Raw genomic sequence first — 27,301 nt, 5'->3', positions numbered from 1 at the left:
AAAAGGACCTGTATTATCATATCAAAAAAAAGAGTGTGCGATTCGAAAAGCAGGGGCTTAAAGCGAAAGCTGCCACAAAAATCAGACGAGATTACCGGGGATGTTTCACTCTCAAGTCTGCAGGTGACTAATTAGTTTCATGTCTAATTGCGCAGCTTTTATTGTTTGTTCAGGATTTGATTTGCTTAGCTTCCTGCCCACCGTGTGGATTCCCTAAGCTTTGAGTTGGCAAGGTTAATGTTACAAATCTAGTAGAAAAGCTTTAACTTCCATGGAGAATCCCCCATTTTTTATAGACCTGAAGAGTGTTTTCTCACCGTGTGGGGGATAATAATAATAATAATAATAATACATTTTATTTCAAAGCGCCTTTCAGGACACCCAAGGTCACTTGACAGAAAACACGTAATAAAATACAATTAAACAATAATAAAACCCAAACAAGAAAAAACAAAGAGAGAAACAGTTCAATAAAATCAGAGGTTGTAAGCAGATTTAAACATGTGTGTTTTGAGTTTTGATTGGAAAAGGGTAAAACTGTCGATGTTCCTGATGTCTGGGGGGAGTGAGTTCCAGAGACGGGGAGCAGAGCGGCTGAAAGCTCTGCTCCCCATGGTAGCGAGACGGGCAGAAGGAACCGCAAGATGGATGGAAGAAGAAGATCTGAGTGAACGGGACGGGGTGTAAATACTTATAAGGTCTGAGATATATGGAGGAGAGAGGTTATGGTTTGCTTTGAAGGTATGGAAGAGAATTTTGAAGATGGACCTGAATTTAACTGGGAGCCAGTGAAGCTGCTGGAGAACCGGGGTGATGTGGTGAAAGGAAGGGGTTCTGGTGATAATACGGGCTGCTGAATTCTGGACCAGTTGCAGTTTATGAAGGAGTTTGTTGGGGAGACCAGATTGTTGGGGATCTCCCAGATATTACATTTCCATGAGGAAAATACAAATTCCAAAGCGTCTCACTCTCTCATTTTGTATCTGTGTTCTGTTTTAGGTCTGTTAACCTGATTCAAAGCCAAATGGAGTCACTCCTGGTGTACGTGATAGTCCTCGGTGTGGCTATAAAGGCTCACAAAGTCCAGATCTGCCCCAAACGCTGCGTCTGCCAGGTGCTAAATCCCAATCTGGCAACCTTGTGCGACAAAAAGGGACTGCTGTTTGTTCCTCCGAACATCGACAGGCACACAGTGGAGATGCGGCTCGGGGACAACTTTGTAACCAGCGTCAAACGCAAAGACTTTGCAAACATGACCAAGCTGGTGGACCTGACCCTGTCTCGTAACACCATTGGATCCATCGCGCCTTATGCCTTCAAAGACCTGGAGAACCTACGAGCCCTTCACCTGGACAGCAACCGTCTCACCCGCATCACCAATGACACCTTCAGCGGGATGTCCAAGCTGCACCACCTCATCCTCAACAACAACCAGCTCACCCACGTCCACATCGGAGCCTTCAACGACCTCACAGCGCTGGAGGAGCTGGATTTATCGTACAACAACTTAGAAAGTGTCCCGTGGGTGGCCATTCAGAGGATGTCCAACCTCCATACACTCAACCTGGACCACAACATGCTCAGCCTCATTCCAGCAGGAACGTTCTCCGGGCTGCAGAAGCTTAAGAGGCTAGATGTGACCTCCAACAAGCTCCAGAAGCTTCCTCCTGACCCTGTCTTCCAAAGGGCGGGGGTCCTGGCCACCTCTGGGATAATGGGGCCTTCGTCGTTTGCGCTGAGCTTCGGAGGGAATCCGCTGAGGTGTAACTGCGAGCTGCTGTGGCTGCGAAGGCTGCGGAGGGAGGATGACCTGGAGACCTGTGCTTCACCGCAGCACCTAGCTGGACGTTACTTCTGGACTGTTTCGGAGGAGGAATTCCTGTGCGAGCCCCCTCTCATCACCCGGCACTCTCAGGTAGATATTGCAATTAACGGATTATTGTAAAAAAATGCAGCTTCAGCCCGTGGAAAAGCTTTTAGAGATCTTCTGTAGCAGAATTCTCTGTGATGGTTACAACTATGGTAATAAACGGTTTACTTGTTTAGGGTTTATCGGAGGTGAAACTCCTGGTACGCAGCGGAGGCTTGCACTGATTCAGTCCTGGAGCCATGCATCCAAACAGAATCATTCAATCAAGTTCTTGCCAAATAACGATGGCAGCATCAACTCATTTATATTCATCAGACCTGCTCTGCAGAACTGCGGGGAAAATGAACTTCCTCTTGGGTTCCAGAATGTATACTGGAACGTTTTGTCTTGTTGATTATCTTGCTGTTATGAAAACACAGACAAGGATTTATTTTACAAAGGAAACGCAGTTAAACACAGCTCACAGCCTCCTTTCCACTGGATAGAGATCAGTGTATTACCTAATCATTGTCTACAAATGCTCCCCCCCCCCCCCCATTCCTCCTCAGGAGCTGCGAGCGTTGGAGGGTCAGAGTGTGACGTTGCGTTGCAAAGCCAGGGGTGACCCAGACCCCGTCATCCATTGGATCGCACCAGACGGACGCCTTATGTCCAACTCCTCCAGGGCCGTGGTCCACACGGACGGCACGCTGGAGATCCTCATCAGTACCGTCAAGGACTCGGGTCTGTTTACATCCCGCTGGCTGGGCTTGTGATGTTGACTGAACAGAATTAGTTGTTTGCTTGTGCACACAGAAGGCTGAGGGGTGGAGCTTTTGTCTACACTAGACGATGAAGCTGAGATAGTGGAGATGTGCAGGTTGATGTGCTGATATGAGCAGCAAGGAGACTAAAACGGACCTTTTTACTTTGACATTTAAGCTTTTGCAGAAAAGAATTTTTGTCTTAATGACATACTGCAACTTTTTCATTTCAATCATTTTCTTGAGCTAGTATGTGCTAAAATGACCCTTTACAGGGCTATTGAAATGTGGCTCAGACCCCCACCACCCTCTGTGGCAATAATACCGCACTTGATACTTCAGAGTGCCAGTCTGGTCCCTGTTGGACTTAGTAAAGTGTAGCTGACATGCTAGCTCTGGACGTTTCCTGCATTCACATTCAGTGGAAAGGCCAGGTTAGCGCTATCATGAACACAGCTGATTTGTTTGATTTAGTGATGAATCTATCCTGTGGTCACTAATGAAGACTGAGGAGACATTTCAGCTGTTGCATTAAAGGGACATTATGGAAGTTTGACAACCAAAACATGTATAGAAATAATAAATGTCTTCTTCATACATTCTCCTGCAATGCCCTGGTCCTGTAGAATGAGCCCTGGCATTTTTACTGTGATTGCCTGTTTTTCTGTAAAATCACAGAAAAAGAGAGATGCTCGGGTCGAGCAGGCTGCTTCATGCGCGTTCATGCTCAGGCATAGCCCGTAGCATTTGCTATCCGTAGCTTTAGCAGCAGAGAGAGAGGCAGTGCCACTTTGTCGCTGTTCCTAACGCCTAGTGACAAAGCTAGCTACATTTCTGAGGACCCTTAGCTACTTTCTGTAGAACTTTCTTCTAGATGTTTCCTGCTAATTAGCAACAAAATAGCTGTGAATGTCACTAGAGTGTAGCTCACCTAGTAAGACATCGGACTCTCGTGCAGACCTGGGTTCGATTCTGGGTGTGAACATAGTTCATTTAGAGTTTCTTTTTTACATTAATGGTATATTTTTTTACAGTAAGACGCTCAAATTTTTATTTGAGACTCGCCGAACAGCATTGAATTCACAGATAAAAAAGATGTGGGTTCAACTTTCATTTTGGAACAATTTTTCAAGCAAGGGAAGGGAATGATCTGAGCATGCAGGAGGACTGACCCATCATAAACCTTTGTCGGCTGAATTTAATTAATTAGCTGCACATTCTCCTGTCCTCTGTCCTCCAGGCCACACCCACACACACACACACACACGGGACTGTCTCAGCTGTTATTTTCGTTAAGGAGTGTGCGCGTACAGCATGCGCACCTCGTGCACGAGCCTACTATTGAAGCTGCCGTTACACTTTTGGCCTGAGGGGGCAATCACGAGCATAAAAATTCAAAAGTCCGTAAAGTCCCTTTAAGGGTTAGGTGTTAAAAAGACAAACGCACAGCCAGGAGATAAGTTTCACTTTTGGTTTAACTTACTAGGGGGTGCTAAAAGAAAGTGCATAGTATCCCTTTAAGGAGACAGTTTTTTGGCATGCTTCTATTGTTATAAATTATTATTGTGTTGCCTGTTGTATCTTCCTGAAGGACTTCTATGGAAAAATAGTTGACGACCTTCAGGACTGAAGAGCTAACAGCTAGTTCAAGCTGCCTTCTGACAACAGTCCCAGTCTAAAGACTAAAAGTGTTTCATTATAAGTTACTTTATTAAATTTGTTAATTGATCAGATTTAATTTACATAGAATTGTCAGATTTTGAAGGCTCTCAGCAGGATTTAAAAATTGTCGGACGATTTTCAAAAGACAAGAGACCCCACACAGAGCGATGAAAAATGTGTGGCCACACGGCAAAAACAACACACCACACATAAACCGATTTCACTCGCAAACATTTAAAAATCAGACGGGAGATCTCCCAAAACTTCTGAAGATGAATTGTGAATTCCGAGTAAACAAACATGGCGGAATAGGCGGAGGATTTGGATTCCCCCTCGCTCCGTGCATCATGGTTCCATCACCTCGCTTTCTGATTGGCTACACATAACATTCAACATTCTGCACACTTGTTATTCAAACCACAAACACTGATGTTGGGCCCAGACAATCCAACATTTTGAATATCCCTGATTTATGGTCAGAGTGGTCCTAAAGTCTTTCAGAGCAGACCAGAGCACCGTTAACACACCACACACTGGAGGAATGTCCAATATGATTGTCTTTTGTGCGTTTACGATGATTAGAGCCATCATTAAAGCTGTTGAACACTCATTTAATCAATGCACTTGCAGTGGCTTCTAGAAATAAATGCCTTGTAAATGGTACTCGTGGGGGAGGAAAAAGCCCAGAAGTGCCTGTATCAGCATGCAGGAGTCAGCTGGAAGAGAAAGTAGCTTCAGACAGCAGGATTTTGGAGTCTTTATTATATTTTGGACATCTCTCCTCATGCTGGATAGCAGCAATGCAACTCTTCCACTGACTCCATTTGCTTTGAAACTTAAATGTTTTATCTCCACAAATAAGTCAAGCCTGAAGCAGTTCTGCTGTGTGGTGGAGTTGCTAATGCTAACGGTTAGCTCCTACTAGCTAGAGTTTCACGTCTATTTTCTATCAGAAGCTAATGTAGGAGATAGGTGTAGGAGACTATGTTCATGTTCAGCCTGCATGAAAAACTCAGAGTGACCGATTATGATCAGAAATAATAATTAAGAACTGGTTTTAGAATTATACACACCTTTAATATTGTTGGAGGGGGAGAATCAGCTCAAAAACTGGCACAATTGTCATGTGTGTGGGCAGGAAATCTCAATTGTTTCTTTTTCTTTGAAGGTTTATGAAAATGTATTTAACTGAACAGCTATAAATTGTGGGAAAGTGGAGCATTTTTAGCTAATCAGTCCTTTAGACATAGACTCCTTTTCACCAAACGGAGGCCATTCATGAAGCTATCTACAACTACTTACTAATTACTAATTACTAAATAATTAACATTTCTGTATAAGTGCTTATTAACGTTTCCACTCCTTTAGTCTATTATTAAACTGCCTAAATAGAAGGGAGTTACTGCCCTACTGCTGATCAGCTGCCTGAGAGTCCAGGCCTGTCACATCACATTGTCACCACTATGGAGCCTTAGAGAAATTCTTGCTGCCTTAACAAAAACAGTAGTGGCTATCAGGCAAGTTGAAGCCAATTAGCTGACCAATCAGGGCAGATTTGGCCTTTGGAGGCATTACAGAGTTGGGCTTTTCAATACTAATGTGAGAAGAGAGGCATGCCTTTTATTAATGCAATAGAACAAGTATGTGTGTGTTTAAGCAAGCGGCCAAAAATAAATTTGTTGTTTTTGAAAAAAATTATAGTTTAAAAGGATCTTCTTAAACACAAAACAGGTGTTCCCAATCACTGCCCGGGTAGCTGAGGGAAAAGCCAAAACAGAACATGGAGTTAAAGCTCCAGGTGATGATAAAGATGTTAGCAATTGCAAACTCCAGGTGAGTTCCATGAATGTTCAGAAAAGCGATGTTACTTTGCACTAAGAAAACAAAACTAATGAAGAAATTTGTATGATGTCATATCTTCAAATTAAAATTGGGAGAAGTCCAAACTCCTCTTGACTGAGCAGCCAAGTCTGCAGCCCTACAATCTTATCTGAGTCTGAAAGTAAAACATTAAAAAAATGAAGATGTGTTTGGTATTTTTAAGGCAGAAGTTTCCTCTTTAAAGGGCACAAAAATTCTGGGAATTTTCTTCATTTTTTTATGGAGTTGGCTCGTGTGTTTCATGCATTTTGGAATATTTAACACATTTGAACTCATCTTGTGAAGCGCCTGGATTCTTAGGCGTTAAAAAAAAATCAAGTCATGGTCAAGGTTGGAGGAAAATGGCTGTTTCAAGTGGCTTTTGGGCCTGACAGCAGTTAAGCAACTTCAATACAGGTTATGTGATCTAGGCCTAGTCCACACGTAGCCAGGATTTTTTAAAAACGAATATCCGCCCCTCCAAAAACTTGCATCCACACCACCTCGTTTAAAAAAAAACTCTTTCCACACGTACCCGGATAAATACGTTGTTAAGGACATGCCAGACCTGTAGGCGGCAGTACTTCCCCCGTTCTTAACCTCGTCCTTCGTTTGTGGTCTTCCGCAAGGAGCAGTAATTCCTCTTGCAAAAACAAACACGCAAAAAGCGCTTGGACAATTGATAAAGCGAGCGCAGCTCTGAGGGCATCCATGCTGTCGGCTAGTGTAAACACAGGTCGCACACGTGATGTCAGCATTTTTAGTCGTGGAAAGTGACGTTGCGGACCTTAAAACTCCGGTTTTGTCTGTCCACACGCAGACACCCAAAACAGAGAAAACACAGATCATCACTTTGGCCGGAGTTTTTAAAAAGATCCGTTTTCGTGTGAAAAAACTCTGTTTTCATGTGGATGACAGGCCAAAACGTAGAAAAATATCTACGTTTTGGCAGATCCCCGGCTACGTGTGGACAGGGCCCTAGACTCCTACTGACGGCTGTAAGTGCAAGCAGATGTCTAGTGGCATTAAAAATGAAGAGAGGATTGTAACAGAATGAAATGACTGTTTTCCATATAAAAGTCATCCCCCCCCCCCCCCTCTCTCCTCAGCAAGAACTAGTCTGCATGAGATATTGTTCAAGGTCTCATGCATCTGCTCCTAAACTGTATTCATTTCCAGCTCAAGAGAAGAATGAAGAAAAGGACTCTCTTTTTACTAAATCAAAGAACTCTATTTTTAACAAGCTAATCAAACAAAGTGTTAGTCAATAATAAAATGTGAACCAATTTGTGAAATGAAAATATGAATTACTTGATATTATAATCCTATAGAATATAATGAGTAATATGATTTTAAATGTTTCCACTAGAGACTGATCACATGTAAGGTTAAGCCACATCACACATTGCTTTACTGATCCAATCAGAATCTGCCAGATCTGACGGAGGCGTGGTTTTGTGGTGCGTGGCAAATCTGTCATCTTTTCATTCGACCGTACATCAAAACATCCGAAGTATAAAACTATGCCTACGTCATCTTTAACGCCAGTTCAAAGCGTTCTAGAGAAGTGTCGGAGTGGCCAATCCGTAACTTTCCTCTTCAGCCGAAAGAACCGATGACAAGCTGGATAAAATCTGTTGCATTTTACCAACCAAGCAACGGTTCCTTTCAGAATAAAAGCTGAATCATCACGACCCCATTTTGGGTCTTGCTAGATGCCAACAAAACCGGAAGTATCTCAAAGACTGGTCTGGTCGGCAACCGCTGCTTTTCCTACCGGCTTTGGTTCCAGAGAGGGTCCAGCTGGACCTCGACATTCCTGATCTAACGGGGACTTCCGAAAGGGTATGTAGGCCGAAAGGATGGCGTCTTACGTGTTTATGAATCTCCTAACCAAAGCTTAGCGTGAAGACATCACCTTCACTCCCATCAGAACTAATCGTTTCTCCGGATTTGCTGGTTCTGAACAACATTCCACACTACATCATTCTCCGTCTCACTTCACCTTAGTTACACCATACATTTAGTGTTAAAGTTAGTCTAGTTTTAATTTGTTTAGTCATAAATCTTTAAACTTTTAAAACTCGACTCTCTTCTGTTGTCTCAGTCAATACGAAGTGTTACATAATCCCTGCAATAAAAAGTTCCAATTTTCTGGTTCAAAGTACCCAAATATCCATAAGATTGATTCCACATTTCCTATGGAATCTCATGTCTCATGGTTCATTAAATAACATGTAAATTAACTCTTTACAGGATGCTCTTCCTTCTTGATTTATAGCTTTGTGAAGATCTAGCTCTGGATTATGGAGGACTTCTCCTGCCAATAGGAACCATCCATCCATCTATTTTCTTTACCCACTTATCCGTGTGGTCTCAAGCAGGCGGGGTACACCCTGGACATGTTGCATGCAGATTCCTTTCAGAGAGACCCCAGGCTGGTATGTGAACCCTGGACCTCCTTGCTGCAAGGCAACAGCGCTAACCACTATGCCACTGTGCAGCCCGCCAAAAGGAACCATAAATAGATAAACAAATAAATAAATAAACATCAACATCCCATAGAGCAAAACTAGTCTTCTTTTTGACTTTTTTTTCTTTTCTAAAAATGTAACAATAGCAATAAAATCCAAAGTGACAGAAGATGTAAGTGAAGATTTCCGACTTTTGTCTCAAAATTTTGTTAAAATTTTGTTGATTTAACTTGATAAACTTCCAGGACCAACACGGGGGCAAATTTTCTCCTCATCTATTATTTGTCGTTTTATTTGTCCTCCATGCTTGAGTTGCTAATATTCTCTATACATCTTGGTTTTTGTTAGATAAATTATGGTTAGTTTGGCTTAAAGGCACTCTGTGCAACTTTTCCATATTTCTAAACCATTTTCTTGAGCCACTATTTGCTAAAATGACACTTTGCAGGGTACTGCACTTGCAACTTCAGAGTGCTAGTCTGGTCCCTGTTGGCCTTAAGCCTAGTTTATGCTTTTCCGTCTGCATCTGAGTGGAAACACGCAACGCCATTATCCGTCCCTGCAAGGGCTCTCCTGCAGGCTCGCAAGGACAGACGGAGCCGAGCCCACTTTTCTAAACGCCCGTTGAACGAGACGGAGAACCGAAGCTTGTGATTGGTCAGGACGCAGCTTCCTTTAAATTTGTCAACAGATATCTAGCGACAGACATAGAGCAGCTTGAAGAATACCTCTTGGCCAAACTCTGAAACGTTTTATTCACCTGTGACTGGGTCAAGCGTTTTAATTGTGGATGGAAATGATGGGAAACATGGGTGTAGAGGTGGCGAATGCATGAAGAGGTGGTGGAGGATGAAGGACAATATAAACACAATAGTAAGCACTATCTTGGACCAGATGACACGACAGGATACCACAGAACAGCGCTACGCCCCCTGTTGTCCTGGCGGGGAATTGCTTTGCAACACTCCAGGAGAGCAAAACGTCTCGGTCAATGCAAATTCATCTCTCCCTTGTGGAGCTGATACAGAAGCTTAAACTAGGCTTTAGTAAAATTGAGCTGGCAGACCTGGTCTTTCCTGCATGTTTTAGATCATGAGCACAGCTGTTTTGTTTGATTTAGTGATGAATCACTCCTGTAGACACTAAAGAAGGCTGGGGAGACATTTCAGCAGTTAGATTAAGGTGTTAAAAAGACAAACGTACATTGAGGAGAGAAGTTTTACTTTGGTTCCACTAACTGGACACTAGCAGGTGCTAAAAGCAAGCCAAAACTGCAAAGTCTCCCTTTAAAATTGTTTTCTACTGTGCCGAGGCTCAAACGTAATTAGAGGGAGTTTCTTAGGAGTGATCTCCCTGACGTTACCCGTCTTTTCTGTATTTGGCAATACTGCAAACCATGCATTTATTGCCTCAAAAGCAGGATAATTTTAACAAGCTGTGACACTAAATGTTTGAATTTTTTGGGTCATATTTGTATGTTTTAGGTTCGTTCACCTGCGTGGCTTCCAACCCGGCCGGAGAGGCCCAGCAGACGGTGGATCTGGTCATTGCCAAACTCCCTCACATCACGAACAACACGATTGCCGAGCAGGAGCCTGACCCTGGATCGTCGGATATCGCCACGGCGTCCAGGACTGGGACGGAGGCGGGAGGGGTTCCTCTGGGGAACGCAAAGACGAGCCAAGAGAAGAAAGTAGTGATCGCTGAGGCGAGTTCCAACTCGGCGCTTCTCAAGTTTAACTTCCACAGGAGCATCCCAGGGATCCGCATGTTTCAGATCCAGTACAACGGGACCTACGATGACTCACTGGTGTACAGGTGAGAACAGGACTGGATGATTTAAATTAAACATAAATAAAAATGGAAAACCTAAGTGAGTGTAAACAAACTAAATTATACTCTAACCCCATGATTTCTCCTTAAGCTCCACAGTCCACTTCAAAAGCTTCAATCCCCTTGCAAGTTCAGTCATTAAGAGCTGGACCTGACTGTCGGCATGATTTGTGGTATCTGCTAATCCCATCAGGAAGACAGACTAATGCACCGTGCATGAATTCTTATCCTGCGACTCATAATCCTCCCTTGTGTATTATTCACTATGTGTAGGGCCTTGATAATGCCTAATCAACAAAATCAAAACACAATGTCAGCACTAAGCCGCCGACCCATAGGAAGATGAAAGAGCCGTCTTCCAGCGTTTCACCGAAAAGCATCAGAGGCTTCAGCACAAGCGTATCTGAAGAAGCGTTCTTTCGTTCCTGCTGCACTCACTCTATACTCAGCGTTAATCTCTGTGATGTGATGGTATCGTTGCACAAATCCTTTTTGTAATTGAACTTGGGGTCAGTTGCACATATGGTTTGTCAGCAGGGCGAACGAGGCTTCCCGCTCTCCCCAGCAACCGTTTCGCTGCGATACCATTGAAAGAAGAAATCAAATGTCAGAGCAAACTGTGTAGACACGTCTTAAATGGCCCCCTGGAGAGATAAATGATTGTCACGTCATTTTCTCCCAACAACAGTGAGCTGGTTAATCTGTTTTGTTTCATTTAAAAGCCTCCTAATCTACGTTCCAATGCATCTCTCCCCTTACAGGATGATACCCCCCACCAGTAAGGACATCCTAGTAAACAACCTGGCAGCCGGTACACACTACGATCTGTGTGTTCTGGCTATTTACGACGACCAGGTGACTTCTCTGACTGCCACCAGGGTGATCGGTTGCATCCACTTCACCACGGAGCCTCAGTACCTCAGATGTCATTTCATGCAGTCCCAGTTTCTTGGCGGGACCATTGTTGTAATCATCGGAGGGATTATTGTGGCCTCGGTGTTGGCGTTCATTATCTTCCTCATTGTGCGCTACAGGGTGTGCAACCAAGGGGATGTAGATAAGGTCAGTAAGGCTGTCATCCTCCTTTATTTTTTATTGGCTTTAAGGAAAAGGGGTGTAATGACATGATCTTTATTCCTCACCAGGCTCTGGAGATGGGGGACATCCGATCACTGAGCAGTGATGGACAGCTACAAGGCTGTGGGATCCCCAAGTCCCTGTCCAAACAGGTCCTACATCCAGAGAAGAACGACAAGGACTGCCTCAGAGTCGCCCTCCCACCTCCAGAGGCAACCAAGCAGCGAGCGCCTGTCGCCACACCCGCCACAAAACTCTCCATCCCCGACTGCACGGTCTCTACCTCTGCTGGCAGTCACAGCTGGCACCCAGCGTCTCCGGGAGCCCCAAGGCCCAAACGTGCCGGCGCTCCAACCAAACCCTCCGAGGCTCGACGAGCAGAAGCTCAAGCAGACGTCGAGCTCAATAACATGAACCGGAACAACTCATCGGAAGTCAAAACGGCCAGTGCCGTCGCTCTTCCCAGTTCCGGCCGGCCCATCAAATGGACTGCTTCTCCCAGGGGCCCGCGGCCCCACGTAGCCTCACGACACTACATGACTGTGCCAGCAGGGGGAGCGAGAGTGAACCGCAGGCACTCGCTTAACGCTGACTCGTGCAGGGAGCACTGCTATGTGGCTTACCCTAAAACTGGGGCCAGCCTGCGCTCCAAGCGCAGCCTGTCCATGAGCGGGGAGCTGCCGCAGCTCCACAGCACCACAAACATTCACCGGGCCCGGGACAAGCTCTCCAGATCCGAGTGGCTGCTGGAGAGCACTTTATGATCTCAAGTTCGCAGCTTCTTTACTTTGATTGGAACGGAGGCCCGACGTGAATCACACGGGAGTTTTACGCCTTGCTTTGAGCTTTTGTGCTCTTTTACTGAGGAACCTGCAGAGGACAGCCACACAGGGTGGAGGAAACCTTGTTCTTTTCTACCTTATAACCTATCAAAGTCTTCTTTACACGGACCTTTGGTTAAACCTGGACGAAAGGCACAACAGTGTATAAAACAACATCATGTACAGAAACGTTTAGTTGTGTGAGATGCTATATATCTCAGTGCAACTTTCAGTGTTCACGTGGTTTTGAATGCAGTAACCTGATCATGCTGTAATATAACAAGAGGAGCATCACAGGGGGTGGAGTTACAGCTACTGATGTTTAAAGTGACGACATCTCCGAAGACTCTTTTTTTGTGTGTGAAAACAAGACTTGTCTGTAGCTCTAACGACAGACGGCGACACATTTTAATGACCCCGGTGGTGATTCGGAGAGATTAAGAACGTGCGTTACGTCCCAGAGGTGCAGGAGCCGAATGTAGGCAGGCGGCGCTCCTGCTTTCCATCCCAGACGCAGCACAATGCAGCATTTTTTTCCTTTTCCTTTTCTTTTTTGTTGTTGTGGCACAAGCCGACTCAGCCTAATACTGCCCCCCGGTTTGAATCGATACATTTATATCACATAATTACATAACGACTCAGCTCCGATTGGATTCCTGTCATGACCGATTTGAGCAGCGGTTGAACCGGCAGCCAGAAATCTGATATTACGTGTTGATGCGATCCAGAGGAATGGTTCCATTCTCGTGTTTTTTTTACTTCTACACGTTATCTCGCCGCGCCGGCAACAACCATTGTAAATGAACTTGTGGATGTAAGAGTGGGGAGGACGTTGGTTCGCTCTTGATTTTGTTGTTGTTTCTGTTTGATGTTTACCAGTATAAATAAACCAGTGATAAAAAAAATAGGTCACAATCAGATTTATCTCATTCTCACACACGTTGCAGATCATCTCCCTTATTTGCGCCAAGTCTTTCAACCAAAGCGGTGGTAAATTTGGGGTTTTGGTCGTTTTCCGTGCTACTTAACTCCCTGTTCTTTGCATGCGGTGGACCTCTGATGGATCCCCGAGCTCTTGTGTTTGTTCAAAGAGCGGAGGGAGGCAGATGATGAAAAAGGCCTCGCCAGTCACAGGGGACGCCTCTCGCTTGCAGATCTCCTTGCTCATCTAACAGCGGCGTGCCTGTTCCCTCTGAAGCCTGAAGCCACAGCAGAAACCTGCGGCTGTAGAGGTTAAACACAGCCTCCGCAGTGGGAAACCGTGCACAACTAATCAGAGGTGCCGTCGCAGGTTTGATGTGATGTGCGTTATCTTCTGCTTCAGTGTGTTTTGGTGGTGGATTGATTTTCACATGCATTGGGTTGCAAATACGGCAAAATGCAGGAAAAACCCGTTAAGATGAGCTCCACACTCTGTAAGACAAATAGATTCCTGTCACCCAAACAGGCTGCGTTCAAGACACTTTTATTTATTATTTCTCGCTTATTGCAGGTGATTAAAATGCCAAGGAGCTTGGCCTGAACCCCAGTTAGGTTTTTGGTGAGTGCCAGAGGTGCGTGTTAATAATAGATGCTTTTGTGTGGGGGGAGAAGTGGGGGGAAGGGGGAGGGGTACATAAAGTTGGGTGGGAGGTGAGGATGAAGACCTAAGCTTGGTTTATGCTTGACGCGTCCGCGAGGTCCGCACGGAAAAGTTGCGTCATTTTAACAACCACGCCCCTCCACCGCATCTCCGCACGGCCCAAATTTTCCGCACCGCGCACCTAGGAAATTTTCTAACCACGCGGACAGTCGGACACGGAAAAACATGGCGGACTGGCAAGAACTAGTATGGCAGAGGTTCGTAAATACCGACATTTGTATGATTCAGCTCTCAAAGATCACCGTGATCAACATGTTGTTAATAATTCTTGAAGAGAAATAGCTCGCACTGTCGGAAAAGACGAGGACGCTGTAAAAAAATGCTGGAATGCCATGTTGTAAACAACAGTCATTTTTACTTCTACTATGGTGTAGTGTTGGATGCATGCCATAGAGCTCCATGCTGCCCCCTACAGTTTGGGAGAATATTGGCTCACCGCAGAGACGAGCCGCATGAACCATAAACGCTGCGAGCTGTGAAGCGCGTTCCATCCGCGAGCCGCATCACCAAGCGGAAAGTAAATGCGTCAAGCATAAACCAAGCCTCATAGGTGCAGCAGGAGAGGGAAAAAAGAGCCTCTGGCTCGTCTGTATTCCCGTGGCATCACCACAGGCGTGCTCTGATGGGCCAGTGACAATTTTAAGGTGGCACACAGATAAAAACATTTCTTTTATTTCAATTATATTTTATTTTAGGACATTTTAGGACAGATTAACTCCCAGCTCCCGCCTGGAAATGCCAAGTGGTGCTCGCTGCAGAACCACAAAGGCGGAGCTGCACCAGAAGGTGGAGCTGCACCAGAGTCAGCCCCGCCCATTCACGCAAACTCAGCCTAACCCACTGACTTCCGTTTTTGTTTTCAACTTTATTGCAAACTGACCTGACCCACATGAATTACGGCTGTTGTGCCCTTGGGCAAGACAGTTAACTCACCTTGCCGGCTGCTGGTGGTTGGAGGGAGCGGTGGCATCAGTGCTCGATAGTCTTGCCTCCATTAGTGTGCTCCAGAGCAGCTGTGGCTACACTGTAACTCATCCCCACCAGCGTGTGAATGTGTGTGAATTGTGTTGTAAAGCACCTTGGGGGGTTGTAAAACCCTAAGAAGGTGATTTACCATTTCCTATTTATCAAAGTGCTGAAGGCCTTCTCTGGTAGGGGGTCAGTGGGGTGTCAAGCAACTATCCAGAGGGAGGCCTCGGCCACCCCTGGCCACTCCTTGGGGGAGCCACTGCTGTTTTCAGGCCACCTCCACAGAGTTGGTGAGAACAGGGGAGGAGGGAGCAGGAACCAACCTCAGATGGAGGTCGGGCGGCGCAAACTCTGCGGCCACATCAGAACCGCAAAGCAGCACGAGTGTGACCCACTTTCTGCCCTTTTCTTACTCTGACCCCTACTCGAGCTGACCCCCATTACAGCTCCCAAATATCCTGCAGAGGTTCAGCGGAACCCTAAAATTCCCCACATTCTCCCTCTCTCTGCTGCTTCTCGGTTGTTTTGTTGAAGAACCTCCCCCATGCTGACCTCTGACCCCCATAACCAACTGCTTTTAATGGCAGTAATGTAGAACAGGACATTACCACAGTCGTGTGCAATTTGTGGCTCATTTAAGGAGCTCGTTGTTCTTCCTCCAACGAGCTGGAGAGCCTTTTAGCGTCGCCGTTGGGAAGCAGAAATGGGAAGACTCCTTCAACAAGTGTCTTGGCACCTTTTGCTCTTCGTGCTGCAACTCGGTGTTTCATTATCTCCATGCAGCAGGCGGCATTTAGTCAACGTCACACATGAGACACAGTGTCTCTGGCAGAGCATTGTTCCTGAGAGAACACGTCAAAGACCCAAAACCATTTTGGGAAGAGGAGGAGGTGGCGCTGCTGCTGCTGCTGCTGCTGTGTAAAAAATGCAAAGGCAATTCCAAAGGGTATGCATTATTGAGAGGAGTAAATGGGCCTGGAATGAGCATCAAGGCTCATTAATAGTGGATGTGATTACCGTTTCTGGGAATACGGCGGTCCGGACAAGAAGGGAGACGACTGAAAACCCAAAGAGGCCAAGATCCGCTTTGCTTACTCAGCACCAACTGTCATGTCAAAGTCGTGACCGAAGCTGAGAAATGTTTCTGCCGAGTTTCCTGTCACGGTCACAAACAGCTCATCCTGAAGCTTCGGCTGTCCACCTGAGCTCACAAACATGGAGGCAGCCATCTTTAATCTGCTTCTGATTCCTCGATTTTGTCAAAACGGAGCAAGGTCATCAGCCGATCGCGACGCAGCACAAGTGATTCGATGTGAACCCAGATCATCTTGCTTTAACCTCCCGAGGGGTTCCCACACTTCTTTCTCCTCCTCTCACCCCCTCTCTCTCTCTTCTGTTACACGTTCTTCAAGATGATGGACGACCAACAGGCTGGCTGCAGTTTACACCATTAGGAACCATTTTCTGCCCATTTGCCTGATAGCTGCTATCTCTTCTAGAAGTGGTTTGCTTTCCGTCTCTGGCCTGTGTGCACCCCTCCCTCCATACATCCTCACCCAGCCTCACCCTTCAGGGATGGATCTCTCATTGATTTTGTTGGAGATCGCTAAACGAGCAGTGCAACAGACAAACCAGATGTGCCAGTCAACTATTCATCAGCCGCTGGTGAAGAGGAGGGGACGTTCAACGCTTCAATCACAGTGATTTACTTAAAGCGCTAATCTTGTTATCGCTTCAGGCTTCTGGTAAGAGAGCATTAGCAGCTGCTGGGAGGTCATGGCCAGCATTATTTGGACTTTTTATCTATGAGCAGCTCCAAACATGAAGATGCTCTGTTTGAGTCTGAATTTTGCTTCCTCATTCACTCGCAGAGTGTGGCTTCAGGGCGCCCATAAGCAGCTCATTGAGGGATTATTTACAAATATAGATGTTTTTGTGTGATAATCTTATGTTTTGCTCAGTGTGATGCAAGACAGCTCATTTAAATGTCAATCCAGGGTCACGTTTAACGTTTCAGTGATGTGCATTTGATCAAATATTAGACGTTTTTATCTATAAAACCACATTGGTCTTGCAGAAGCTGACGGAAGATCACACGAATGGCTGGTTCCTGGTGGTTCTTGGTGAACAGAGGTCAGACCGTGATGCTGTGGTGTCTGGTCCTGAAGAGACCGATGGAGATGGATGAAAATTCAGAAGCAGAGTTCACACACAGAGAAAAGGAGAGTAGAAAATGTTTGTGCATCAGCTAGAAAGGCATCATGTGCATGAGATGGAACCAGAATGAAAAGTAAAACACACCAAAAGAGAGGACATTTAAAACCTGACGACAAATCTGGACATGAATGAACAGATTCTGTTTGCAAACCTCAAATAATAAAAGAAAGCGACTAAAAAATTCTGTGTTGCAGCATTTTAAAGAGTCTAAAAGAAACAGATAGCATTACGTGTCTGAGCCTCTAACACAGTGACTCTCAGCTACGACCACATTTGAGCTTGACTCAACATTTGCACAAGTGACAAGGTTATGGTCATTTTTGTGTTTGTTGTGGCAGCCATGTTGAATCGGGTTGAATCTCAAAGTTAATTATCTGTGAGAGTGAATCTGATGATTACGTTCTGAGGGTTTCGTTAAAACCCACCGAGTGGTTCACGAGACGTTTTCTCTTAAATACAAACAAAATTTTTGCTTTGACTTTTGATTAACCTGCGGATTAAAGTGATGGTGTGTATTTTCCTTGACGATAGGCGGCAGTACATACCTAAATCGCCAGTGGCGCCAGTGTTCGGCAGCCTTGCCTCTGCCAGCGCGCCCCAGGGCAGCTGTAGCTACGTCGTAGCTCATCCCCACCAGTGTGTGAATGGGTGAATGACTGATTGTGTTGTAAAGCGCCTTGGGGGGTTCCAGGACTCTAGAAGGCGCTATATCAAATACAGGTCATTTACCATTTTACCATTTAAATCGCTGCAAGCAAGCAGTATTTTTGTGTTTGAGTAAGATGTTACCAACGGATGGCCATTAGGGTCAAAAATCCCCTGGAGTGCAACTTCCACCAAAAAGACAAACACATCAGGCTCTCTTTCATCACTGGAAATGAGTGAAGTGGTGAATAAGTAAAACAACGTTTATTAATGGTGAAAGTTTTGCAACCATTTGTTACAAATCAGCATTTGTCCTCACGGGCTCCCGTAGAAAGAAACATGGCATCTATATTATGGCATCACCCTGAGACTTAAGGTTGGTTTATGCTTGACGCGTCCGCGAGGTCCGCACGGCTCCGCGCGGAAAAGTTGTGTCATTTTGCGTCATTTTAACAACCACGCCCCTCCACCGCGCCTCCGCACAGCCCAGAATTTCCGCAACGCGCACCTCGGAAAATTTCTAACCACGCGGACGGACGGACGCGGAAAAACATGGCGGACTGGCAAGAACTAGTATGGCAGAGGTTCGTAAATACAGATATTTGTATGATTCAGCTCTCAGAGATCACCGTGATCAACATGTTGTTAATACTTCTTGGAGAGAAATAGCTGTTAAAAATGCTGGAATGCCATGTTGTAAACAGTAATTTCTACTTCTACTATGGTGTAGTGTTGGATGCATGCCGTAGAGCTCCTTGCTGCCCCCTACAGTTTGGGGGAATATTGGCTCACCGCAGAGACAAGCCGCATGAACCATAAACGTTGCAAGTTATGAAGCGCTTTCCATCCGCGAGCCGCATCACCAAGCGGAAAGTGAATGCGTCAAGCATAAACCAAGCTTTACACCCGTTCCCATGTATTTTAGACCCAATTTCAATGGTTATACATATGTTACGAAGCCGCCAATGTTTTTTTAACAACTGGGCATCATTTAATTCATTTGCAACATTTCAATGGATATTTCCAGAGATTAATGGTAAAAACTACACATTGTCTCTTTAAAGATTCTCGTGCAATTTATTAAAACAATCCAAAATACCTAAATTACAAATAAAGTTCAAGATTTAAAATTATATTCATGTAATAAGGAAAATGAGGATTTATGAAAGTGCAGTCCAGATGAGTCTCAACGAGAATCTGAAGACGAGAAAAACAAATCCCTGCTTCGTTTTCTTTTATTTGTTTCAACGTTTTCCACAAATCAGTCCTAAAACAGCTAATAAAGGTGGAATGTCTGAATTAAAATGTGAGTGCAGAAGCTTACAGGCATAAATGTGTTTTATTACCTTTTTATCTACTTCTTAATCATAAATTACATCACGAGGAGACGAAACGGGAAGACTGCCAACTGGAGAGATGCTGGTTAAATCCCAGCACCCCCTACTGGATGTCTCTCCCTCAGGACTCACTAGAAATGAGACACATTTATCTGAATGGGGCATCCCTGGCGATACATAAACACATAAATAAGTCAAATCAGAATACGTTTTTAAAAAATTTCCTCTGAAATCTTGGAGGCACGACAGAGTAATCCTGCTTCTATTTTTGTTGGCAAATTAATTCTGTTCTGTCTTTTCTGCTGAGTTTCAAGAAAAATGATGTGTTTAAAAAAACAGTCATCCTGAAGACCTTTTTGAATTAAAACTGGGGAAGAAAAAAACTAAATCTTCACTTTAAGCTAGATTAAATGATAAATTTACCATATTGTCCTTAACATTTTGAATTCAAACTGCTTTGATCAAAATAGATGGATATTCCTCTGGTTTTGGCCTTAACACACACACACACACACACACACACACACACACACACACACACACACACACACACACACACACACACACACACACACACACACACACACACACACACACACACAGGGTGGTTTGGTTAATTATGGCCGGGTTAGTGACGTAAATCTGAGCCTGACAGAAAGGCAGAAAAGGTCTCTATATTTAGAACCAGAGGTGTGAACGACTGAGCTGCAGACTGAGCAGGAAATTTAAGAGTAAAGCTGCACACATTCTCCTCTGTGCTTTGTGAAACTGCAGCAGAAAAATAAAAGTCACACCAAACCATTCTGACATTTAAAAACATCAAAGACCGAGCCGGAGACGTGTGATGCAAGCGGGTTGCATGTTGACGGGGCGTAGCAGTGTGCTCTCACATCTGCAGCAGCTGTCCTGGTGTTCAGGGTGGTATCTCAGCCTCTTTCCCTCCATCACGCTCTCTCTCTCTCTCTCTCTCTCTCTCTCTCTCTCTCTCTCTCTCTCCTCTGTTACCTTGGAAACATATTTTCTGCATGGAAATAGCATCTCTTGCTGTCTCTGGCCTGCTCTCTCGCTTTCTCTCTCTAACACACACAAAAAAATGACATTTCAAGAGATTTAAATGTGTCTTGAACAGATTTGACCTACAGATTGAATGGAACAGAGTTCTTACAGCTCAGCTCGTCGCACCAGCAAATTGGCTGCATGCGGAAAAGAGCGACTTAAAAGCTAAAGCATGACAGTCACTGACAGGTACTCGTTTTAAATTCAAGGATGTAGCGGGAGGTTTAACCTACATAGAGGCCTCTTTGTGCAGGTCTGTATTCACAGATTAGAGATGATATCTGTTAATATGCTAATCAAATGTGTTTGAATGCAAAAAGATGAATTATGAAATAAAAAAATTCTTAAATAAGTATTAGGAATTTTTGATTTTAGGTAGCTTTATCCTTATCTTCACTGTTGAGGCTGCTTGCTTCACATCAGTGTGAGAAAGCGTCACTATCTCACCAGCGGGGCAACATGGAACAGACAGACCAACCAATGAAAGAAAGCTCAGGCGCTGAGATTGTGAGTGAGATCCCACTCAGCTGCAAATAAGCCAAGACTTGACCAGATCAGAGACAGAGAGAGAGAGACAGAGAGAAGGAAAATAACATCCAAGTAAATCTGCAAGACACGATTTAAAAAATATATTTAGAAAAAAGTGGCTTGACTCCTGGGAGGGAGAGACCATAATGAAATAAGCATCTGAAAGAGAGCAGGTGTTGAAGGCTTGACAGACTTCAGCAGCATAACAAGTAGTGCATTCACTCTCCCCTGCCTTTGTCAATCAAAACAGCCAGTGCTGTAAATAAATGCTCCTTAAGAAGAAGAAGAAGAAGAAGAAGAAGAAGAAGAAGAAGAAGAAGAAGAAGAAGAAGAAGAAGAAGAAGAAGAAGAAGAAGAAGAAGAAGAAGAAGAAGAAGAAGAAGAAGAAGAAGAAGAAGAAAAGAGAGACAACTATTCCCAAGTGGAATCATGCCTGAATCAGCTTTACATACTCTGACCGTCTTTTTCCCACTCACACACAAAAACAATGTGGGTGGGGGGGGTGGGGGGTGGGGTGGGGGGGTTGCACGTCACTCCAGTCAAAGTCACTCTCAGGTTAGTAGAAAAGTCAAGCTCTCTCTGAATCCTAAGCAGGAGCTGTTTGGAGTCAGAACAATAAGCCACACAAACACACACACAGGGTGTGGTGATTTTACATGCAGAGGCTGCAGATCAGCACCATGGACAGCACTACCACCAGGACACTGCTGCTTTCTTCCGGCTCTTGGAGATTACAGATGCTTTTTTCCTCCTCTCCTCCCTATCTTATCCCAAGGCTCTTTGTCTGTCTTTGGGTGTACAGCGCTTCTGCATTTTTCCTGGAAACTGGAAATTATTAAAAATGGATCTGGTCAGTTGGTCTCTCAACGCGACTGACAAGATTTTTTCAACGATGAGAACGGGAGAAGGGGCTCCCGGTTGCCCCTCTGGGACAGAGCCAGTTGGGTATATCATGGACTCCTGGAAACAGTGGAACCTGATCTGCCTCTCCCAACTGTCTGTAGAGGATTCTGAAGACGTCTGGATATTCGTGGTGTTGGTGTCGGGATTCCTGCTGTTTGGCCTGAGTGGTTATCTGGCTTACCGGAAAATTAACGAGCTTTTGAGGAATATTGGCTCAATCCCGAAGCTCAGGGATGGATTACACCGCGCTGTAAACACACAAACTCATAATTGTCGAGATGAGTCGTAAGCTTGGAACTTTGGCCGAGATTCAGGCTCTGGCACAGAAGGTTAATTCAATGAAGGAGAGAGTTGACGGGTCAGCACGGATGGGGATAGATTAATTACGCCATTATTGGATCTAGAGGGGTTGGAGACCAACAGAACTTTAAGACAGACAGGAAATGATCTCTGTCTGTCCCCAAAACAAGTTCTTATCTGAATCTGGTGCCCTTGAGCCTGTGAGGCTGAAGTGATAACTCCCCCTCAGAAGAAATGTGGAATGCTGCCGTTGCCATGGCAACTCTGTCTCCCTATTGCAGCCTGGGCGGGACTGAGACCGGTGAAGGCCGAGGAACCGTTTCCAGGAGTCACTGTGCTTTCTAACCCAACTACCTCCCTCCCCTGTCCAAACGGAGGTGACGAGCGCTGCTCATTGCGGCTGCATGCACTGATGTGAGGAGAGTCCCAACCCTGCCTCCCCACCTAGTGGACACTTATGTTGTGTAATGTCTGAAGTCTGTTGCATTTCTATCTGAGGTGTTTTTTTGCATAGCAACGCTGCCCTCCCTGTGGAGGGTAACTCTGAAGTGCCATTTTTTCCCTCCACCTGACCCAATCCTCATATAAACCCTCTTATCTCTATTAAGGTAACGTGACTCGGGTTGCAAATGACCACAGTCACCAATTCTTGTCATGCGTCCATGTCTATGTATGTATGTCTGATCTCAGAATTGTGTGTACTGAAACTCTAATTTCCCTCTGGGATTAATAAAGTATCTTAGAATTTTTGCCTGAAGGAGGCAATAAGAGCCTGTGTGTGTGTGTGTGTGTGTGTGGGGGGGGGGGGGCAGGCCAAATAGCAGGCCTAGCAGGGAGCTGACATAGACACTCATGCTAATTCTGCTGGCAAAACAGAAAAAGGAATAGACCTCAAAAACTGCCAGTGGACACCCATGAGCGAGAGAGAGAGAGAGAGAGAGAGAGAGAGAGAGAGAGAGAGAGAGAGAGAGAGAGAGAGAGAGAGAGAGAGAGAGAGAGAGAGAGAGAGAGAGAGAGCAGGAGGCGATCGCTCCTTCCAGGTTGTTGCACCCCGACTCTGGAATGATCTTCCGCAGCATCGACAATCTGGACACTTTTTATAAAACCAGCTAAAGACCCTTTTATTTAAAGCTGCTTTTACCAAAATCTTTTATTTTCTTATTTTTAACTCAAATTTGTATCATGTTTCATCTGTTTATGACATTTTATAATTTTAGAGCTTTATTTTTTCTGATGTTAATCTATTTCTGTTTTGAGATCATTATGATTTTACGACTTTATGTTTTATTTTGTTTTGATCTATGTGAAGCACTTTGTGATTCTATATCTGTGACAAGTGCTATAGAAATACAATTTACTTACTCACACCACTTACTACCGACTAAAAATGTCACCATCCAATAATCAGCTGTTTGTTCTCTAAACTGTACTTAAAGGTAATTGTGGAGAACTTAAAAGCAGTATTCAACAGAGGTCAGAGGAAAACATAACTTCTAATAAACTGTAAGTACAGCTAACAAATGCACAAAACAGAAAACACTGATCTTATTTCCAGAAACGCTAAACTATCATTTAGAAACCAGCAGAAATGCATTCATCAACATCTCAATGTTTCCATATGTCATCTTAATAAACAACTGCGTGGCAGGCCGTCCTGTATAAATAAACATCCAATATATGTAAATACATATATTGGATGGCCTGCAGAGAGATTTCTTTTGTCATTGCGATTGTGGGTTTAGCTTTCTAGGCTAAATAAACACATTAAAGCGTCCAAAACCCTAAATTACTCACTTTTTTGTTTAGGATTAAAACAGATCTAAACATGAAATTTGAGTTTGGGCACTTAGTAAGACATTAGTCTTTAGAAAATGTGGCCACGTTCTCCTTGAGTTGCTACAGCTGATCTTTGTCACCCTCTCGTGGTATAAAAGCAAAAGAATCACAGTTCTACATAATCCTTCAACGAATCATGTGAGCCTGTGTGTGTGTGTGTGTGTGTGTGTTAATGTCAAACTTAGACCAAGCAACTGCTTATAGACCCCAACGTTCCTTTGGTTTTTACATAAAAACCCCTCAGCTGAAAGGGGCTGGTCTACTGTAACAACCACCTCATACTGCCACAAGTTCTCATGCTTGGTTTGTTTACTTTTAAAGTCAAGAGCAAGTCACCCTCAAATGAACTTTTTTTGTTTGTTGATAACGTACATAAATGAGTGTCTAACTGCTATAGACATATGTAGTCAATAATTTAGCACTTTAGTGCATCTTAAAGGAGACATAACATGCTTTTAAGTTATTCCTTTTTACATCTAAATCCTTCAGTTGGGGGTCTAAATACAGTGGAACTACAGTTCTTTGGTCTGATTTCCTCATTATTGTTGCTCTACAGACCCTCATCTACCCCTGTTCTGAGGAGTCATGAGAAGGAGTCGTTTTTGGGTACTGTCTCTTTAAATCTGGAGGAGGAGCTGTAAACTCCGCCCCCCTCTACAGTGCAGACCTTAATCTCCTCCCCCAGTTGGACTTTGTAGTTCTATAGAGAAATCATTATTTAGCGCAGCAGAAACAATATATTAGCATTTTTAAAACATGTGGGGAGAGTTGTTCATCAGGCTGTTTCAAGGCTGCTAACTCTCTCATGCATTTGTCTGTAGCAGTCACACACACACACACACACACACCTGTCACGGCCAACTGAGGGACAAGTGAGCAGGCATGCGCACAAACACACACACACAACTAATGCTGCTTATTTCTGTAAAAAAAGTAAAAAAAAAAAAAAGATACAGCTCATTAAAACACCATTAAAAGAATATATTTTATTAAGATCTCTCTCTGTATGTATATATATAATTTTATAATGGATGTGAAAATGGATAAAAAGCAGTTACATTTTAATTTAAAGATTTGAGATTCTAGTCACAAATAAAGAACATTTCTCCAAATGTTCTTTAATGTGATCATTATAATTCTAATGCTTACAACTTTACGTTTTTATTGTCTGCAATGCGTAGCCTATATCTTTATTAAATGTGTTTAGCTGTAACCTTGGTAATTCTCTCTAACGTGTACCCAGAGGTGGACATCAGCGCTGCAGTGAAATTCCCAAGATCAGTCTGCTTTGCTAACAAATATAGTTAAATCTGACCTGCATTCTAAATAAATACCGTTAGGTGAAAACATCAGTAGGCATTGAGTTATTGATACAATCCCTAACAGCCAGAATGGAAGAAGAGCATGCTGGGTCATCCTGGACCTGAGCCTGTTCTGTGTATTTACCTACAGGATGCAATAAATGTCTACAAGGCTGAGTTTGGACCATTACATCTAAAAGAAAACGTACAATCAGTTATTTTTTTAATTGTTTACATTAATATACAAATTTTCAAAGTATTAACCTCACAGCAAATAAGTAGAACTATATAATAAACAGGCTTTAGTAGTTAAACAGGCGTTGTGCACACAGGTGCTTTGTGTCTCGGTGCTGGTGGTGTCTAGGTCTCAGAGTTCCTGTCCTCCTGCCGTCTTCTGTTGTCCTCAGGATACGGATTGATGTTTCCTGATGATGAGGGAGGGGCAGTATGTGGGCTTCAAACTGGTCCTGGATAACAGTGGGAGACCTCCATTGTCTGAATACTGAGACCAGAGGGTTGGTGAGATGCAGATCTTCTCTACCTCATCTAGAAACGGAGTTGGTTCAGGGAAAACTTTTCCAAAGACCAGTTCCATGATGTCATCGCTATATTCTGCAATGATAGACAATAACATTAGTGACATATTTTGTTTACAAGCAGCTTTAGGAACGTTGTTTATTTAGCTTTCATGTTTAAAGTCACGTTTGTGTTGTTTTGGTTTACTTTGTTTACAAGTTCACTTTGCTGCAGTGACTTCATATTTTCTTACAAATGTAATAAAATAGTGACACTAAAATTATACAAATGATTCCTTATGAAAGGAAGCTCATTAGAGAGCAGCGCAGACAGACTTACTACATGCAGCAGCTGTTTTTATAGACCAGCTGCTGCTGAATTTGGGGAAAGTTATTCTGTACACGTCCAGATCAGATGGTTGTTTACAGAAAATAATGTAATTCAATAATTTCTAAACAGACTAAAGCAGTGAAACATCAAATAAATCACTCTGCTGTCATCAGACGGAGGGATTCAGGGGGTGAGGTGTTCTTAATGATGAGGGTGGCTGAGGTGTGTCATCACTCACTTTGGTCTGGTCCAGACCGTCTCTTTACTGGTGGGTCTCCTTCTTCAGTAGGTGATGTGAAGCTCCAACATCTGAACGTTCTGTGTTCCTTAGAGGAGAAGAAAAGTAGCATTAGCAAGCTGGCTAAATTATTTTTTACTAGCATCTCAAGGCCTTGGAGAAGCAGATCTTCACTTACCTAAACATCAGACCAGTTTGTCCCAGCTGAGCCCATCAGGGCGTTAGTCTGACAGCCTGTCAGTGAAACACAGCTCCAGCCTTCTGGATGTGGACTCTAAAAAGCAAAGGAACATTTTTACTTTTGTTTTAATTATTTTACAGCTGATTTTATCAGCTTTCCGACGCTCACGCTCATACAGACGGTGAGCTTCGCTGCATCTGACTGATGCAGAGTTAGTTTTTATATCTGCAGTGAGACAAAAAACTAACCTCACTTCACTCAGAGATGGTTTTTTAAAACTCTATTAAATCCACTGTGTTGACGCACTTTAAAGACTTTGTCACGCTGCATTTTAGCTGATATGGGACTTTGTTTACTGGATGCTAAGATTACATCACACTCACGTAGAATAACACACACAGGCTCTCTGCTGCTACAATCAGTGGAAGGTTATTATCTGGTTTTAAAAAAGGCAATGATAAGAAATTCCAGATCACGTTTTATTCCACGAAAATCGGCCAAATCCACATTAATCTGGGTGCTAACTTTACTAGCATACTGTGCTAGCGTTAGCGAGTCGGATGCTAACGCTATAGTGCTGCTAATGCCCGTAAATGTAAAAAAAAAATGCCGACATTTTAGTGATATGAAGCTTACCGCTCCGCTGCTGTGTCCCGTTGCTGCCACATTCAGATGGAAATGACTCCTTTTAGATAGATAAAGCCATTGGTACTTAGCCACTAGCCTGGGAGACTAGTGATGGGAATTCCGGCTCTTTTTAGAGAGCCGGTTCTTTTGGCTCAGCTCACCAAAAAGAGCCGGCTCTTTCGGCTCCCAAGTGGCTCCTCAGATTTTCTGTTGCGTAGAGTACATTTATAACCAAAATAATGCAAAACTATATGTAAAATGATTTACTAATGTAAAAAAATGCTATATATCAAATATTTATCACTTCTATGGATTTAATAACTGAACAATTTCAG

The 27,301-nt window shown here is 43.9% G+C and overlaps 1 protein-coding gene and 1 long non-coding RNA gene across 2 annotated transcripts in view; one reads left to right on the top strand and one right to left on the bottom strand.

Annotated features, from left to right (window-relative positions):
- The window catches only part of lrfn5b (leucine rich repeat and fibronectin type III domain containing 5b), a 24,284-nt gene extending 10,982 nt beyond the window's left edge, over positions 1 to 13,302 (top strand). Inside the window, exons 2-6 of the mRNA XM_015948127.3 lie at positions 1,000 to 1,915; positions 2,419 to 2,593; positions 10,094 to 10,427; positions 11,204 to 11,504; positions 11,588 to 13,302. Coding sequence (XP_015803613.3) covers positions 1,025 to 1,915; positions 2,419 to 2,593; positions 10,094 to 10,427; positions 11,204 to 11,504; positions 11,588 to 12,283 — 2,397 coding nt within the window. The 5' untranslated portion in view covers positions 1,000 to 1,024 and the 3' untranslated portion in view covers positions 12,284 to 13,302. The remainder of the gene's footprint in view (positions 1 to 999; positions 1,916 to 2,418; positions 2,594 to 10,093; positions 10,428 to 11,203; positions 11,505 to 11,587) is intronic.
- Positions 13,303 to 25,455: 12,153 nt separating this feature from the next.
- Positions 25,456 to 27,112, bottom strand: LOC107378099 (uncharacterized). The gene is made up of 4 exons (XR_011519257.1): positions 26,976 to 27,112; positions 26,337 to 26,432; positions 26,159 to 26,246; positions 25,456 to 25,686 (listed from the first exon to the last, which is right to left on the bottom strand). It is a non-coding gene; the product is annotated as an uncharacterized lncRNA (long non-coding RNA).
- Between the last annotated feature and the right edge of the window lie 189 nt (positions 27,113 to 27,301).

This window comes from Nothobranchius furzeri, chromosome 2 (assembly GCF_043380555.1).
Source record: "Nothobranchius furzeri strain GRZ-AD chromosome 2, NfurGRZ-RIMD1, whole genome shotgun sequence".
Lineage (NCBI taxonomy): Eukaryota > Metazoa > Chordata > Actinopteri > Cyprinodontiformes > Nothobranchiidae > Nothobranchius > Nothobranchius furzeri.
This window is presented reverse-complemented; position numbering and strand designations above follow the sequence as displayed.